Source organism: Myotis nattereri, assembly GCF_964212035.1.
Source record: "Myotis nattereri genome assembly, chromosome: 13".
NCBI classification, from domain to species: domain Eukaryota; kingdom Metazoa; phylum Chordata; class Mammalia; order Chiroptera; family Vespertilionidae; genus Myotis; species Myotis nattereri.
The window spans coordinates 20,007,001-20,025,855 of record NC_138088.1 but is presented as its reverse complement, the minus strand read 5'-3'; the positions used below and the strand labels follow the sequence as shown (position 1 = coordinate 20,025,855).

At 42.2% G+C, this 18,855-nt stretch overlaps 1 protein-coding gene across 2 annotated transcripts; it reads right to left on the bottom strand.

The window, feature by feature from the left end:
• Nucleotides 1-761: 761 nt before the first annotated feature.
• Nucleotides 762-16,815, bottom strand: SAR1A (secretion associated Ras related GTPase 1A). Of its 2 annotated transcripts, XM_081104869.1 has the most exons (7): nt 16,701-16,815; nt 11,922-11,995; nt 11,674-11,793; nt 10,962-11,027; nt 8,239-8,342; nt 4,543-4,674; nt 762-3,168 (listed from the first exon to the last, which is right to left on the bottom strand). In XM_081104869.1, exons 2-7 carry the CDS (start codon nt 11,977-11,979, stop codon nt 3,052-3,054), a joined length of 597 nt encoding a protein of 198 aa, XP_080960995.1. In that variant the 5' UTR covers nt 11,980-11,995; nt 16,701-16,815; the 3' UTR covers nt 762-3,051. The 2 variants fall into 2 exon arrangements, with proteins under 2 accessions (XP_080960995.1, XP_080960996.1); XM_081104870.1 differs by lacking the exon at nt 4,543-4,674 and having other exon boundaries at nt 16,701-16,809.
• Nucleotides 16,816-18,855: the final 2,040 nt, after the last annotated feature.

Below are 18,855 nucleotides of genomic sequence, written 5' to 3'. Positions count from 1 at the left end.
ATTTGAATACTTGGTCAAAAAGAACCTGTTGAGCCCAACCAGCATGGCTCAGTGGTTGAATGTCGACCCTTGAACCAGGAGGTCATGGTTAGATTCCCAGTCAGGGCACATACCTGGGTTGCGGGCTCCATCCCATGTGGGGCATGCAGGAGGCAGCTGGTCAATGCTTCTCTCTCATCATTGGTGTTTCTCTCTCTCCCCCCCTCTCCCTTCCTCTCTGAAATCAGTATTTTTTTTTTTTTAAGAACCTGTTGCATTTTGTTTCCCATTATATTCATACTGGCACGTTAGTTTTAGAATCTCATCTGGGTTTCTAAAAGCAGGTCATTCTACAAGCCTAGTAAATGCACAAGGTTTCATTTTTTCTATTTTGCCAAATGTAGCATTCAACTGGATCTTCCCAATTTTTTATAAAATGATGAAACACCAGCTAAAGATGGATCCAGTCCTTGCTAGCATATTAATACAAGATTTTGTTCAAAAGTCTGCCCTATCTATTCTGTCTCAAAGATTACCACCAATTCTGGGACCACCACATGTTCCAAGGCTCTCAAACAGTACTAAATTCATTACTTCCAGTGGAATGTGTAAACTGGCTTAGCCTCCCCCCCCCCCCCCCGCCATAGCAAAATTTAAGTCTCTCACACCCATTGTATAAATTTCTTCCCACCAGGAGGAAAGAACTTTGCTTTCCCCAGCACAAATATTGTTAAATGTTCCAACTCAAAACCACTGCAAAAAAAAAAAAAAAAGACAGCAAGTTTGCTTTAACTTTTTATTAAAATGCTTAGGATACAGACTGACTTTCTTTTGTAAATGACTGCTTTACTTTTCCTGAAATAGGACCTATATGCGCTCTGATAAAACAGAATGAAGTCTCAATTCATGGGAGTTCCTGCCCAAAGCTCAGATCCTCACTGTTAGAGCCAAGCTCCTCACAGCTGCTTCTGCTGTTACTACAGAAACAGTGTTGTATGTGGGGCAACACACAGACGGGTGACACTTGGCTTTTCGACCCCCCCTTTCTCCAGTGGCCAAAATAAACCACTTTCACCAAGAGCCGCCCTGCACAGAATCCAGTTTTCTAGCTTGCTACAAAGTGAGTAGGGGGAAAGAAAAAAAACAAGAAAACTAACACTGAAGCGATCATACTCTCATGTCTCTGGATGGAGGATAGATTACCTTTAGCCAAAGTAAATTAAAAGTATGCAAGTTAATTCACCATTAGCTAGATTTGTTCACTTAAGGCTTTAACCCCTTTCCAAACCAACAACTGTCTTAATCCAGCTATGCTTGCTCATAAACGAAAGTCATGCTCATTCCAGACTTATACTCCACTGAGCCTCCGCATTTGGTACCTGGCAGTGAAAAAGTATGCTCTCCTAATAGTATTGAAGACATCGTTAACAAGAAATCCAACTAAAGAACAATACTCTCTCACCCCAAAAATACGTTATCCACACTTTCCCTACCCTCTTATTGTAAGCAAGAATCCTCTGAATTCAATCATCTGCATATCGGCATCACCACAATTTTTCAATTTTGAGGAAACTACCTCTAACTTTTCATTAAAGGAAAAATGAATGAAGATATTCTCCCATTTTAAGACCACCTCCCATCCTGTCATCTTTTACTGCAAGGGTAGAAAATTGGTTAAGATCAAGAAAACCCAATTTCACCCATGGCATTAAGAAATGGAAAGCTATAAACACCCTCCTCATCACACTGCTGGGGATGTGGCGGCTTCTGTACAGAGTGTTTGCTGACAATAGGTGATGCTGGCTCAAAAGGGAAAGCTCTACACGAAGTTCTTGAATTCAAGTTTCCCCAGCTTATTCCTGGAATGGAGAAAGGCAATGTCATAAAAATAAAATTCTGGAAAAGATGTTAACCTTTAAACATCCTTAAACACCAAAAGAATTGGTAACTGATTTAAAAGAAAAAAAAGCTCATGAAAAGTCCAGAGACCAAATGCTGCAAGTGGGAAATTTATAGTCCACTGAGTAAATCCTTCCCAGATTCAACCAAATGCTACAATACCAGATTTTCAAGTTCTCAAATCACAAAATTAAGAGCCCTTAAGCTGTTACCTGTGTCCTGTGTGACTCTCCTATTCGGAAAAATTCCCCTAAAATCTGTGCAAAAGTAACCGACACACTTGCAGTACAGGACAACATGGGAGATGGTCTCAACTCTATTTTGAGGCAAAAGTCACTTGCTATAACTGAGGGAAAAATAAAGTGCTACAAAGAGAAATGAAACCACAATTCCAAGCAGAGACTGGCTGAAATTTGTAACTTTATAGGTAATGATAATAACAATGACCCACTGTATAATGACCTCCCCTGCAGTGAACAATCTGCCATGCACTCTGTGAGGCCGAAGAGCCCCAGCTTGCCACAGTGGGAACCTGCAACTGCGCGGCCAGGCCTGCCCTTTCCCGGTTCGCTGTGCACAAGGTGATGCCACCTACTCCAGGCAGTTAGGCAGGGGAGCTTCTTCCACCAACTGCTAACTCAACAGCAGTGAGTTCACTTGACTGAGCTCTGGCCTCCAACATGTACCTCTGTATAATTTTAGGAAGTATCTAAATGCCATTCACTAGATTTAAAAAAAAAAAAAAAAAAAAGGAATAGAAAACTCTGGACCAAGTAAATTGTAAACTCAAAAAGTTAGAAGGGAAACCAATTACATAAACAACACTTTCTTTAAAAAATAGAATTGCTTTCTTTTGAAATCAACCTCAGTGGTGAGACGTGTTTTTCTGTTCAGGTGCCCCATGATGGCGCACAGCTTTTCCCGGCAAATCCTGCCAGCTTCCAAGTCCTGGGATGCTGACCTGCACCAGCACATGGGGCAGCGTGACCTCCCGACAGTGTGAAGAGCACATGTCACCACTGGGAGAAGAGAGAGCTGACAGAGACTCTTGGCTTCTCAACGCCAGACATGGTTGTGGAGAGCTTTCCTTGTTCTATTAGAAAAGTTCATGAGGAGGCTGTGAATAGGATCAGTCCAGAGAAGTAAAACTCTTTTATTTTCACTGTCCATACATCAGTCAATGTACTGGGAGAGCCAGCGGAAGCCCTCGCCGTAGCCTTGCCTCTTGAGCACACTGCACATGAACACTTCCATGGGGCGGGCGTTCAGCTCCTTCAGGGTCACATTTCCCTAAGGGAGGCAAAGTCAAGAAAGGCCTGTTAGCACCTTCCTGGTGCAAAGTTTGAAAGGGTGATCACAAAAATCACTTTCCCCATTCCTCAAAAGCAACTCTAAGGAGGGATTATTTTAAAAAGTGTGGTCCAAGCCATACGAATGACTTCCCCAGGGCTTCATACTTTCAGGATAGAGGAAGCAGCACAGTCCTACTCCCCGCCTCTCCCTAAGAAGTGCATCTGCTTTGAACACACCAACATTCACTGGCCAGCTATGGCAGCAAACCAAGAAAAAGGCCACTGGGACCCACAGAACCAGCATGCTCTTTGATGGACAAAAGAAGTCTGGGACTTTTTAGAAATATTCTCATTAATGCAAACATTCAGAAAGATACACTAATAACAAGTTATACTGAAGAAATTAAGAATTCGTGTATGTAATTCTCATGCAAGAGAGGGAAACTAAACAAATTAAGAGAAAGCATTTCTGGAAAGAAATAGGTAACCAAGGGGCAAAAGAACCATCTAAAAAAGTAAAATATCACTACAGATTCTAGAAAACAAAAATTTAAATGTTAAATATGCCAAAATCCTGAGATGAAAAGGACAGGATTCATGCTTAATTATAGTTGATTTAAATTTTCTCTCTCAGGCATACTTTTCTTCTTTTAACTGGAGACAACATGATCTACTGATCTAGACTTGGGTCCTGCTCCCGCTTTTATTACTGACTTGCTTTGAGAACCTGAACAAACCACTGTCAGAGCTCCATCTTCAGAATGGGGAAAACAGTCCAAGAATCCAGTGCTTTGAATTCAACGCTTAGAAAGTGATACAGATAAATGAACACTCTTCTTCATAACCTGAAATCTCCAGTTAAAAAAAAATTTATTTCTGGCTTTAAAAGGTTCTTCCAAATGAGATTTCTAAAAATTGAATTTGAAAGAGAGTAAAAAAATTCTTGCCCTACCGGTTTGGCTCCGTGGATAGAGCGTCAGCCTGTGGACTCAAGGGCCCCAGGTTCGATTCCGGTCAAGGGCATGTACCTTGGTTGCGGGCACATCCCCAGTAGGGAGTGTGCAGGAGGCAGCTGATCGATGTTTCTAACTCTCTATCCCTCTCCCTTCCTCTGTGTAAAAAAATCAATAAAATATATATTTTTAAAAAATTCTTAAAATATTAAGTTTGCCATTTGCACCATTTCCTTCATTCTCATGTATCACATTAGAAAATAGTTTTTTTTTAAAAAAGAACATGTTCCAGCCTTCATAGTCTACAAATTACCTGTAATGCAACAAATCCTAAGCCCCGTTAAACTTTAGAACAAGTAAATTCTAGATAGCAAAGCGGTGAATTCCCCTTCTATGTCCTCTAAAGATTTTTCTCTTACCTTCCCTGTGGTCTGTCCATAAAGCCCAAATATCTCACGGAGTTTTTCTTCACTAATTGCATCTGCTCTGTCAATTTTGTTACCCAAGATAAGGATTGGCACATTGGATATTGTTTCATCAGTCATTAAAGCCTGAAGACAAGATAAAAAAGAGTGAGGATCCAGAAAAGCCACCAGATAATGAAAATCACTTTGACTTTCATTTGTCTAAAAGGCAGTAAATGTAAAGTGAAAATCTAATCATCTTTACACTTGAGTGATTAACTCAAAGTTTATTCTGGACATTATCTACAACACTCTTAATATTAGGTAAAAAGCCCCTAAAAATACTTTGACATTAGGCAAAAATCCCCCAATGGCTTCAAAACAATGGCAACTTAAGGCTGTGTCTGTTTACAAGAACTGCCCCAACCGTAGCTCTGAGTTAAGTCACTCACGCACAGACCATCCTTGGGCTATCCACTGAGCAGTCCTAGAAGCATGAATGCTCTGGCTATCGAGGCTCTAAAATGACAACAGGAACTCCCAGTATTCACTGAGTGCCCAGTGTGTGCAAAATGCACTGACGGATACAAAAGGGAGGGTAAGACACGGCCCCCTACCCAAGAAATCCTCACTCTATGTTCACACATCTGTCAACAAAGCAAGGCAAGTGCATGGTTAAGTGTCACAACAAATGGGGACAGACTATAAATACTGGAAGGCATTCAGGGAAATAAAATGCTGATGTGGGCTTGAGGAAAGTCTTAGCAAGGATGTAGAACCTAAACTAGGCTCTGAAGGAGGGACAGGAGCCCTAGCTGGTTTGGCTCAGTGAAGGAGGGACAGGACTAGAATAGGTGAAAAAGAGGAAGGAGAATATAAGCAATGGCTTTACAGTAGGAAAAGAACTCAGGAAGCTTTATGGAGTAGCATCTGGCTGGATTAACACATTTATGTTGACATGCAGTGACAGAGTAAACAGGATGGCAAGGGATAGCCAATATTATGGTGCCAGTCTGAGAGGTTAATTGCAGTAGACTCTAAAGACCCCAAATCCAGAAGTTACAGAGAGAATCTATATACTTTTAGTGCAATGCATTCACAAACAGTATCTACCCGTAGAGCTTAGGTAAGAGATAATGATCTAGCCTAAGGTGGCAGCATATAATGAATAGTGCAGCAGGAATTTTGGAGTAAAGCGGTAAAGAGACTGAAGTTTAAATGATAACAGACAAAAGAAGGGTCAAAGCTGGAAGAGATTTCAAGAATGGGTGACGGGTCTTGTATCTAGTGCAATGTGAGGGGACATCATTTATTAGACTTGCTTAACACACAATTCTCAGTACACCAGCTGGTTGTCCTACAATTCAACTCAATTCTACACTATCTACCTGGAGATAAGCATCAGATTTCACAAGTTAAGGGTTCAGTCCTGCAAGACTCCCACACCTCTTCAGACACCAGTAGCAAGTCCAGGTTATCACTTGTACTGACCAACTGGATATAAATCAGAGGTTCCCATAACCCCCCTCTTTGGGTTTAATTTGTTAGAAATGACTCACAGAACTCAGAGAACCACGTTACTTACTGGATTATTGGTTGACTATAAAAGGCCAGATAAAAGAGATGCACAGGGTAAGGTATGGGGAAAGGACATGGAACATCCACGTCCTCGCCAGGTATACCACTCTCCCCAAATCTCCAAGTGTTCACCAACCCAGAAGCTCTCTGGGTTTTTAGAGAGGCTTTATTACATAGTCATGATTGATTAAATCCCTGGCCACTAGCAAATGATTCATCCTCCAGCCCCTCTCTCCTCCCTGGGGGTCAGGAGCTGGGGCTGAAAGTTCCCACCTCTGACTGGTTGGGTCTCCTGGCAACCAGCCTCATCCATCGGTGAGGTCTAAAATCTACCTCATTAACATAACTGAAGATATCTATGTGGCTCCCCTCACTTAGAAAATTCCAGGAACTGTATGCCAGGAACTATGGATAAAGGTCAAATATATATGAGAAACATATTTGATCATTCAGATGATAAAAATACATTTCTTATAAATCACAGCATTACACTGAGAGTCTAGTTCTTACTGAAAGGAAAAGCTAGGAAAGACTAGAGTTAAATGGATAAATGTGAACATGCTTTGACCATTTAAGTTCCAGGAAATGACAAAATCAGAGTAAGGAAGTCATTAATTCATGCTAACAAAGTGCCTATGTGTCCGATGTTTTGCTAGGTGCAAAGAAGTAAGACAAGGTGCCTACCATTTAAGTTCAAAGTCTGGTGGGAAAGACCAATTAAAAAAAAAAAAAAAAAACAGACACTAATGAGATGGAGAGTCTAATAATCTGAGAAGTAAAAGAAGAATTCCTAGAAGTGGTCATGCCTGAACTCTGAATGCTCTTCAAGGACATTTTCAAATTTACCAGCAAAAGGAGGTAGGGGGTCAGGTGAGAAAGCAGGCAGGATAGCCACTTCTGTATTCTCGAGAAAGGGCAAATTGTTTGAGATGTAGTTCAAGGTAAGCAACAGAAAAGTAGCTAGTGAAATAAACAGAAGCATGCTCTTGAAAGAGTTTATATGCTATGCAGATTTGTAGATTTTGTTTTGAAGATAGAGATCTATTAATGGATATTAAGTAAGGCAATGATAAGTCTTGAGAAAGTTCCTTCTAGCATTATTACAGTATATGGCAGGATGGTGGTGAAATCTACAGTAATTCACAGGGTTCTGGACTACATGTCCAGATAGATGGGGAGGAAGATCAACAGTTCCATTTCAGAACAGAACTGGTAGGATGAGTTGTCTAATAGGCAGCATTATGTATGAGGCTGGAGATCAAGAGAGGTATAGTCCAAAGATATCCATCTGGGAGTCACTGTAGCAAATGAAGGAATGGGAGTAGCCCGGAACAGCCTAGAAGCAAGTCTAGACCCTGGGAAAAAACCAAGAATGTAAAGAGGAGTTTAAAAAGAGAGAATGGCAGTGCCAAGGAGTCAAGTAAGGGAAGGACTGCCCCGTAGGCAGTTCTACATGACACAGGAGTATAGATTCGAGAAACGTACTTAAAAATAAACTTGAGACATGTTCAAATTGCCAGGAACAAGAATGCAAAGGGACAGTTCTAAATCAAAGAGAAAGAAGAGGCACAGGGCAAAGAAGGCAACATTATAGAAATTGTCAAGCCAAGAAAATGCAATATTGAGAAAGGAGAAAACTTGAAGTGAGTCCTTAATAGTATCAAACCCTGCACGTTACCAAAACTGAAGACTGAGAACAGGCTATTACGTCTGGCAAGTCATTCGGTGCAAAGGTGGGCAGGCACAACCTGAGAAGGCAGACTCAAAATGTAAAGAACTAATGCTAATCCCTTTTAAGGTATCACTATGCCAATACTTCATAAAGAGTGACCATATGTAGCATGTGAAAGGGAAAGGCATTAATTATGATGAGACAACAGGCATACACTGGGGAGTGTCCTGAGCAAATTGGACATAGAGTCACCCTATGAGAGATATAAACAAAATTAATTTACTCAAGTGCAAGCTGAGTGTCCTTAGGACATTGAAAAGCAATGTTGTAGATTTTAAAACACTTTCTTTCCTAACTAGGACCTTTATCAAATGTTAACTGGAAAGTTTAAGTATAGGCACTACTGAGCTGTATTCCTTAAAAGAAATACAGGCCACGAGAGGAAAAAAATATCAACATACATTAAGTTCAACTTTGGATTCCATGAGGCGAGGATGATCTGCACAATCCACCAGAAAGACAATCCCATTAATTGCTGGGAGATAATTTTTCCAAACCCGACGTGCTAAAAAGACAAAGTTCATAGTTGCATCAATAAAAAATATCCATTTTGAAAATGAATAATCTAATGATCTATGAAATGGTCATATCTTGGCCAGGTTTCAATAGCATTAAACTCTATATGATTTTCCAACTCTAGCCATTATTAAAAGTCAGAACAGAAGGTACAAACTGATAGTCCATGAACTAAATGATTTTAAAAGTCAAAAACTAGGGGTTTTTGCATAATTTTCTCCAAAACTGCAACATCTGGCAACCCCATGCCCACCTACCCAATGCCCCTTTGGATAAGGTCTGGGCTGTTGAGTTTGTCAAAGTTCCTACCATTCCTTACTGTCTTACACCAAGTTCACTTCACTCACTTAAATCACCTTCCTTGCCCCTGGAGCCATTTTCGTTTGCAGCCTCTGAGTTAAAATATCATAATGCCAATTACTTGTCCATATAACTTCAGTCTCAAGTTAGTTCCTAACCAACTGATGTGTAAGTGTAGTGACACACTCATCCGCTCAGCCCTCAGGGAGACTGGGCTGACAGGTGGTTCAAGTTTCCAGGCCAATCACCTCGGTCTCCCCTATTCAACCCAGGGTGCTTATAATTTCTTTTTACTTGCTTATGATATGAAGCGATAATGGTTTAGGAAGCAATGCTTTAATTATATTGTCATTATTCTAAGCCATTCATTTCTGGTTCTTTCAATGGGATAACTAAAAAAGAATCTCTACATCAGTTAATTATGGTCGCCTCGGAAGAGGGGCTGGGAAGAAGTTTGGGGAAGCTTTCACTTTTACTTTCCATATGTGTATGCTGATTGTATACTAAATTTGTTACATTAAGTCTAGACTACTTTTATAATAGTTAGATTTCTAGGTTACATATATATAAAGGAAACTTCCAAATGTACCGTATTTTAGTAACTTCTGTATAATAGTGGCTAGGTTATTATAAAAAACTGTTTCCGTTAAGTAAATTTTCCTCAAACAGACCTATGTACATGAACATTATTTCCCTTCTTACTCTATCAAAACCTGAAAGCTAAATTATCACACCAAATAATACACAATTCCCACTTCAGGTGTCTAAAAGCACCTACTGTTCTGCATTCTCTAAATGGCCTCAGTTCAGCTTATAACTATTACCTCAGAATTTAAATTTGTAAACAGTTACAAATCTTTTTAAAAAGAAGCAGAAAATATACCATATACCCCTTCAAACCCAAATGAAAGTAATACAAGCTCATTGTAGGGGGAAAAAGCCCTGGCCGGTGCTCAGTGGTTAGTGTGTTGGTCTGCACGTTGGTCTGAGTTTGATTCCCAGTCAAGGGCATGTACCTGGGTTACAGCCCAATTCCAGCCTGGGTTGAGGCGTATGCAAGAGGTAACTGATGGATGTCTCTCTCTCACACAGATGTGGGGTTTTTTTCTCTCTCTCTCCCCCTCCCTTCCTGCCACTCTCTCTAAAAACCAATGGGGAAAAAAATATCCTCAGGTAATGATTAACCAAAAAAAACACAAACCAAAAAACAAAACCAAGATAATCTATAATCCTCCATCAAAACACATACACTGCTATTTTATATGATTGTGACCATACTACATATATGACTTGGTAGCATATAATAAATAAATAAAATACATGTAATTATATGCTAACGAAATCACTGACTATAAAATTATTTGGATCGCTTCCCAGCCTTTTGGCTAATATTTTTTGGCTGAACAATTAAAGTTACCAATGTTCTATTTATTTATCTGTTTTGGTTAATCCTCACCCAAGGATTTTTTAAAAAAATATATTTTATTGATTTTTTACAGGGAGGAAGGGTGAGGGATAGAGAGTTAGAAACATCAATGAGAAAGAAACATGGATCAGCTGCCTCCTGCACACCCCCCACTGGGGATGTGCCCACAACCAAATTACATGCCCTTGACCGGAATCAAACCTAGGACCCTTCAGTCCGCAGGCCGACGCTCTATCCACTGAGCCAAACTGGTTAGGGCAGGATATTTTTTCATTGCTTTTTAGAAAGTGTGGGAGAGAGGGAGGGAGGGGCAGAAAGAGAGAGAAAGGGAGAGAAAGTGCGGGGGGGGGGGGGGGGGGAGAGAACATCACATGGTTGCCTCTCACACACACCCAGACAGAGGCCAAGGATCAAACCTGCAACCCAGGTACATGCCCTTGATCAGGAATAAAACCCATGCAAGAGGCAACCAATCGATGTTTCTACCTGCCCCCCCCCCCCCCCCCCCCGGTTCCTTCCACTCTCTCTAAAAATCAATAGAAAAATAACCTCAGGTGAAGATTAACAATAACAACAAAAAGACCTTGATGGACTCACAAACGGCTAAAGAAAAGTAAGTATTAATATGTATTATATAGAGGGGGAGACAAATAAATCTGGACAAAAGGTATAAAGCAGTGGAGTTCTCTATTTTTGAAACTTTTCACAATTTGGAAATTACTTAAAAATAATAAGGGAATAAACCAACTTCATTAAAGTAATAAGATTCCAATCCTAAATGCAAGCAATTTAAAAGGTAAAAATGACAAACTGCTTTTAAAAAAAGATGGGAACAAAATGAACCATAAGTCAATACCATCTTTTCAGTGAATCATTTCTTACCTTGCTCATGCCCACCAAGGTCAAAAGTTGTAAAAGTCATTCCAGCAATTGTCAGCTCTTCTGATGCTGAAAAATTATCAAAAGAGAAGAAATAAACAAACTTCTCCATCCACACAAGGCCCAGCTATGAGTATTATAAGCCAATACAAAAGCAGAACTTAATAAAGCTTTCACCTTGTAAAGAAAAGAATACAAGTGTGAAAACATTCTTAAATTAGTTTTAGAAGTCAAGTTTCTTTTTCTCCAATGTGTCTCCTACTGCTTAGAAGTAGATATGAGAGATGTGTCCCATTATAGGACCAGTGGGAATAGAGAGTGACCAAGTTCCAGAGGTTCAGATCTATAAAGTATGTGAGCTGAATGTGTCCTATAGGGAATTTTTTTTCAAGTGAGCTGTCTTTTGGGATCTCAGTTAAGAAAATAACTACACTGCCCAGCCGGTGTGGCTAAGTGGTTGAATGTCAATCCAGGAACCAAGAGGTCACCAGCTCGATTCTCGGTCAAGGCACATGCCCAGTAGGGGGTGTGCAGAAGGCAGCCGATCAATGATTCTCTCTCACTGATGTTTCTATCTCTTTATCCTTCTCCCTTCCTCTCTCTCAATAACATGTTTTTAATAAAGAAGGAAGAACTACTTCAATTGGGGATTCATCCTCCAACCTTGATATTGACCTTTAAATATCAAAAGGTCATCTGGTATTTTCAAACCTACTCGGATGTAATGTTGGAACATGTTGGCCCAATCTGTCATCTTTGAGCATGTGTAGAAGAGTGGTTTTGCCTGCATTGTCCAAACCCAAGAATACAAGTTTCCCAGATTTCTTGTAGAGTCCTAAAAGAGAGAAAAAAAAAACTTTAACATTTTGTTCTCTACATATGAAAGGCTGCTTGTACTTAAATTGCTGGAGGAAATGCAGAAAGTTTGAAACCTATGATATATTTCAAGGAAATTGGCTTTACCTAGGAACTGGAGCACACTGCTGAAGCCATTGTAGATCCACTCAAAGATGAAAGACATTATTAATGCTTACTACCTGTATAAAATATGAAAACAGCAAACATTAGCTTTCTGAATGCCATATAGTTTTGGAGAAGTTAACTCTTATTCCCTGGCCCTGATGCATATTTACAGTCCCAAAAGAAAAGAAAGGATTTTACACCCTGGAGGGAAGTCCCTACAGCAAGCACATAAATCTCGCGGCCCACAACGAATATTTTTGTGCCCACTCAATATAACCATATGTAAGAAGCGTCTTAATAAAAATTTTGTAACTTAATTTTTATAATATCCTGTTATACATAATTATTAATAACGAACTACAATGTTCACTAATGACTGATTTCTATAATCGTGTTGCATTCATTTCCAGGTGCACCATTTCTTTCCACTAAGACCAGCAGCAAATATTTTAGCAGCCAACTGCCACTTCATTAGTCTGTAGTGACTTGTTTGGTGTGCGCAACAGATAATATTTTGCTGTCGGAGAACAAAAAAATAGGCTTATTTGCATTACATTTATTAATTTGTGCAGTTATTCAGTGTCTGGTAAGTCAATGTTCAAAAAAAATTAATTTTTATTAAAATGTTCTATTAGTTTATTTTAACAATTAGTCATTTATTTCACCCCTTTGAATTCAGCATGTCTCTATTGAAACAAACCTACGTTTCTATGAAAATTGAAGCTTTTGTTTTTTGGCAGCCCACATAAACTTAACCTTATTTGGCCCGTTAGCCTTTGAGTTTGACATGCTTGCTCTGGGGTCTTCAAATCTGCATAAACTCCTGATTTTCTAACAGTTTTCAACCTACTAGTACAATATACTTTCCTCTTTTAGTGTTACTCACTCCTCCAGGAAGCTGCTCATTCCTATTCCCTAGGTACACCATTGCTGTCTACCAGTTAACAAAACCTGCAGGAAATCAGTCCCATCAATTATCTGTATCAAAACTTGACATCAATTCATTAAGTAGAAAATGAGGGGGGGGGGGGGGGGGAAGGGCATATTAACCAGAATGAAAAGCATATTAACCCATCCTTGTAAACTGCTCTAAAAAACATAGTCAGGGCCCTGGCCAGGAGTTCAGTTGGTTAGAGCATCATCCCAATATGCCACGGTTGAAGGTTTGATCCCCTGTCAGGGCACATATAAGAAGCAACCAATGAATGCATAAGTAAGTAGAACAACTCTCTCTCTCAAATCAATCAATAATTTTTTTTTAATTTCTTAAACACACATACACAAACAAAACAGTCACAATTTGCCCTGCTGCATTTATCAATGCTATCTCTTTTTTGTTTGTTTGGGGTTTTTTATCTTGATTTCATTTTCTTTTCGCTATCTCTTCTTAAACAGTATTTGTTTAGCCTCTCTTGCAAATAAGTGTCTCAACTTAGAAGAAATACCACTATTTTGGAGAGCCATGTAGCAGTAAGAAGAGTGTAAGTATGGATTTTCCTAAAATGAGAATACTCATTGAGGACATTGTGGTAGGTTCCCAGCCAAGAACATATCTTAATTAGTACTGATATTAACATCACTTTTTCTACTGTTTCTCATAGGCCTAGACAAAGTTACAAGAAGGTCTACATACATTGGTAATAAGCAAAAGGACCTCAGAGTGAAGTTAAGAGGACCTAGAGCAGCCGTGGGCAAACTACGGCCCCGCCGGATCCGGCCCGTTTGAAATGAATAAAACTATTGAAAAAAAAGACCGTACCCTTTTATGTAATGATGTTTACTTTGAATTTATATTAGTTCACATAAACACTCCATCCATGCCTTTGTTCCGGCCCTCCGGTCCAGTTTAAGAACCTATTGTGGCCCTCGAGTCAAAAGTTTGCCCACCCCTGACCTAGAGTCAATGGTAGGTGTTAAGGTTTCTCCCTAGTCAGCATTTCCTGGTCACACTGAACTTTTGCCTCAATATCACAGATTTGGTAAAGAGAAAGATTCCCCATTTTCACTCCTGTCCATCATCAAAAGCATGTGAACACAAGGCTTTATACTAGCTGTGACTAACTGCTTTCAAATAACACTTTCATGAAATTTTATTTTATTTCATTTACTGCTAACTTGTAAAAGGGTTACTCATAAAAACCTATCAATAGCCCTAGACGGTTTGGTTCAGTGGATAGAGCGTCAGCCTGTAGACTCCATCCCCAGTAGGGGGTGTGCATGACATGGCCAATCAATGATTCTCTCTCATCATTGATGTTTCTATCTCTCTCCCTCTCCCTTCCTCTCTGAAATCAATTAAAAAAATATTTCTAAAAAAAAAAAGCACAATTAAAAAAAAAACCCCTATCTATATTCTTCAAAGAATGCTAGATGAAGAAATTGAAAAATTGAGATAATGTGTGTTAATTTTCTTTTTCATACAGTTACTGGTTTTTGTGTTTGTTTTAAAATGAAGCCGCGACTTCACCTATAAACTGTAGGGACTGCTTAATGCTTATTTTCTATGGCTCTGGACATAAATGGCCAAATGAAGGGTGCGAGTGAGTCAGGGTGGAGACTGAAGGCAAAAACTAAATATAAAAAGATACTAAGGTTTTTCCCCTTTCAGTAACATCAATATATATTTTGGCAGAAAGAACAAATTTAGCAGGTTAAGTGACAGTTGTGTCTGGAAACTTGTCCTGCACGTTAAGAAGTCCAGTGACTTAACACACAAAGATCCCGTGCTTAACTTTGCACTGTGGTCAGTAAAGAACAATGCGCCGCGCCGCTGCCACCCCACAAACAGGCGTCCTCCCCTACTGTCTGTCCACCGCTTGGAGAAGCGCAGGTGGCCTTCGGAAAGCACCTCTCCTTAGGTCCCTTCCACTCGGATCACTCCTTTACAACCCAGCGCGTGCGGTCATTTGTACCACACTGGTTTACAGCCAGTACTTTACAAACTCTGTAAAGTCTTACCACATCATTTTCTATAGAACTCCCAACTAAATGAATTCTCAGAAGGTGACAAGGGGAAAACCCCTTCTTAAGGAATTTTTCATTTTAAATGAACTACTTTCATTTTCCAATTCATTTTCCCTCGACATACCCTGCTTTAAAAGTCCTATAATTCTTCCCATCAGAATGATCTATGGAAAGTGAAGACACCCTTTGGGTGATATTAAAAGAAAAAAAAAAACCTATTGGACACAAAGCATTGTGTTGCGTTACTCCTCTAATTTCATGGCAACTCCATTCTTGAGATCTTACTAGTAGGGTCTGCATCCCTCTGTGAGTAGCTGTATAGTTTATGCAATGCCTGCACATACTAGTCCATCTCATTTCAACCTCACACCAATCCTACTGGGCAGGAATCCTTGGCCTCACTTCACACCATGAGGATGCGGACACTCCAAGGTTAGCTGGTTCAACAAAGGCTGCTCAGCTGAAAAAGTAACAGCACCAGAACTTAAACCTTCCTCTTTTAATGCCAAAGTCACCGCTCTTCCTGTTAATATCACATAAAATTCAAACTGAAATCACAAAATGCTTTTAAAAAAATCAAACTTCCTTAGCCCACCAATTACACTCCGGGTAATCTTCTAAAGTTTTCCTCCGTGCAATGCATCACACCTTCTGAATGGCATGTTAACGAGCACTGACCTATCCTTGATCCACTTTACCACCTACGGCATCTTATAGCAAATTAGAGTGCTCTACAACTTAAGGACTCTGAACCACCAACAAAAGCACTGCCAACGTACCCCACACTAAAATTTGCAAATTTCATTTACAATTAAAACTGAAAAAAATTTAAAAAAAATTTGCACATTTCAAGACTAATTGATCAAATAAATTTAAAAAAGGAAAGGCAGACGACTGACCATTAGCCAATAAAGAGTCTATGCAGCCCTCACTTCCCATACATACTCATTACTTGTACACATACTCAGAGCAACGTTGAGACACCGTTCCAAACAGATCTGGGGTAGCTCAGAGACCTGCTTGGCTGCAGGGGGTCCGAGTCCAAGGCCAGACCCATTGCAAAGCTCCATAAGCCTGTCACCACCTCAGCAGGTAGGTCAGGTCAGGAGAAAAGACGAGAGCGAGAGAGAATACGAACAGGCAATTGGTATCGCGCTCACTAGAGGAGCCCCGGCCGCTCAGCTAGAATCGTGAACTAAACATTCATCTACACCAAAGAAATGTGAAGAAATTTTGCCATGAAATGAAGGCAGAGGGGCGATACAGGAGGGAGACATAAAGACATCAGATGGTAACAGAGCTGAGTGTATGTGGGGGGGGGCGGGGGGGGGCCGGGACTGGGAGGCAGGAGAACAGGTTCCAGCGCTCACGCTCGCTCGCTCCGGGGCCTCGGCCAAAGCACTGAGCCCGGCGGGCCTCGGTCCCCGAGTCTGTGGACAAGGACCATCAAGGTCTCTGGCCCGCCGCGCCGAGGCTGTAACGCAAGGCTCTTCTGAGACGGGGAGACGTGAAGCCGTTTCGTACACCAGATCGCACAGCACAGACGAGAAAGCTGCCGCCCCGCCCAGCAGCTGCAAGACCCCCGACCTGAATGCCGATCGACCTGACACCCCGAGAGGCAGGCACGGGACCGAGCGGACCCGGCCGAGTCGGCCCATCCCCGCCCAGAACCAGTCCCACGGCCCCACAGAACCGCCTGCGTGTCACTTCCCCCCCCTCTTCCCCGCCTGCGCCGGCCTCCGCCCCGACCCTTCAGTTGTCCGCCCCGACCTGTGCGAGCCCGGCTCCCTCCCTCGAGGCAGCCGCCAGACTTACGGCCCAACAGGCTCCTCCGGCGGCGGCGGGCGGCTTCGACCCTCCTCTGAGCACACAGCCCAGCAGCACCCGGGACCGCCAGCTACTCGCCGGATATACGTCACACCCCTCCCCCGGGACTTCCGGGCGCGTGATTGCCCCGCCCCTTCGTAGCGTCGAGGAGCTCTGCAGCCGCGGGGCGCCTGACGGGCGCCTCCAGCGGCGGAGGGGCGGGCCTCGGGCGTGACGACACGCGCTCGGGGGCGGGCCAGACGTGGCCACGCCTCCTCCCGTAAGGAGGGCGGGACGCGCGAGACGTGGCAGCGCGGTGGCCCCGAGGGTGGGGGCGGTCTCCTGGCTTCTGGCCGTGGACCCAGACGCTCGGCGGCGCGGCTCCAATCCGACTCCTTACCCGGGCGCCAGGGGGAGACTGAGAGGGGTGACGATTAGGCAGGTTCTTGGAAAGAAGAACGGCCTGGAGGCCTCGACCTCAGGTGGATCCCCGCAAGGTTAAGTCACTTTGCCCGGCGATAGCCCATCGTTTGGACGAGCCGCTAATGTTCTTGGGGAAGTTGTGTTCCCGGCCGTGCGCTGAGCACCTGGAACGCCTCCTCTCGTCCGACCCTCGCACAGTCCGATGGAGGAGACACCGTCGTTATCTCCAGCTCACAAAGGAGAGAACCGACGTGACGAAGCCCAGTTCATACGCTAGGAAGCGGCAAGGCCACACGGTGACTCTGCTCTCGCGTCCTTCATATGAATTTTCTCACTTAACTCTATGAGATTCGTATTATGACTCCCATTTTACAAATAGGGGAACTGAGTCAAATGGGAAGATGAGTATTTTTGGATAGGGAAACTCGGTATCACAAAGATCTAAATTCTCTAAATGAAATGATAAAGTTAACAAATTCATATAAACGTGCTAATAGAATGAATGGGATGTGTGTGTGTTTTTTAAAGCACCTGTTTGTTCCTAAAATTCAAATGGAAAAATAACACTAGTCAAGAGGCAAGCTCTGAGGAACTAGCACTATCAGATAGTAAAGCGGATTATAGGTCCTCAGTCATTAAAACAGTTTGGTACTAGTGCACAAAAAGCCAATCAGACCAATGGAACTAAGTACAGAAATAGACCCAAATACATACAGAAATAAAGTGGCAATACTCAGAGGGGGCTGGGTGGCAAGCTCTCCACCTTCCCTCCCCTTTGGGTGTGCATCCTCCCAGACAGAGAAAGGGATCAGTCCCTGCTCTGAGCATTCTCACCTGCTTTGGCTAAACCAGGGCACTGTGTCCATAGGGCTTGGAACCCCGCTGTGTACATCCTGAAACAGCTGCCCCAGCACTAGCCAATGCATTAGATTGCTGTCCCTGATAGAAGTCTGGCTGCAAGAAGTGGGAGGTTCCCAAACCATAAGGATGATTGGGCGGCTGGGGAGGAAGGAGCACACTGGCAGGTTCTCAGATCAGCAAACACCAGCTGGGCAGCCTTGGGCGAGTTGACAAGTGCCCCAGGCTACAGTGTCCCCACCTCTAAGGTGGGTGAAAGAGGCATTGTCCATGTTGGCAATTTTTCTAGAGTATCCTATATAATAAAAGCCTAATATGCAAATTGTCCCCTCTGGCCGTTCAATAGGGAGTTCGACCACTAGCTATGACGTACCCTCATCACCAGGGGGCGGCATGGAACATGGTGGGCTTCGGCGACAAGGTGCTGTCAGGCAGCAGTGGAGGTGCTGCCGGCTCACGGCGGGATGGTGGTGTGGGTGGTGCCAGACCAAAGCGGGGTGCCAGGTGGGGCTTCGGGGCTGCAAGGCTGGGGACATGAGCTGAAACCTGATCTCTGCAGGCCACCCCTAGGGACCCCACCCGTGCACAAATTTGTGCACCGGTCCTCTAGTGTTTTCAGTAAATGTTTCAATTATGTGTATAAAAATAAATAAATAATAAAAGGGTTGGGACAATTGGGTAGTCAAAAACCTAAACGGTGAATTTATAAATCCCATACTACACAAAGTAAGTTCCAAGTGATTTTAAAGATTTGTATATTTTTAATTGACACCATTAAAGTACTAGAAAAATAGAAGAAAACATGGATGAGTTCCTTATATTCGTGGAATGGAGAAGACCTTTCTGGTTTGGATTGAAAATCCAGAAACCATAAAAGATTGAC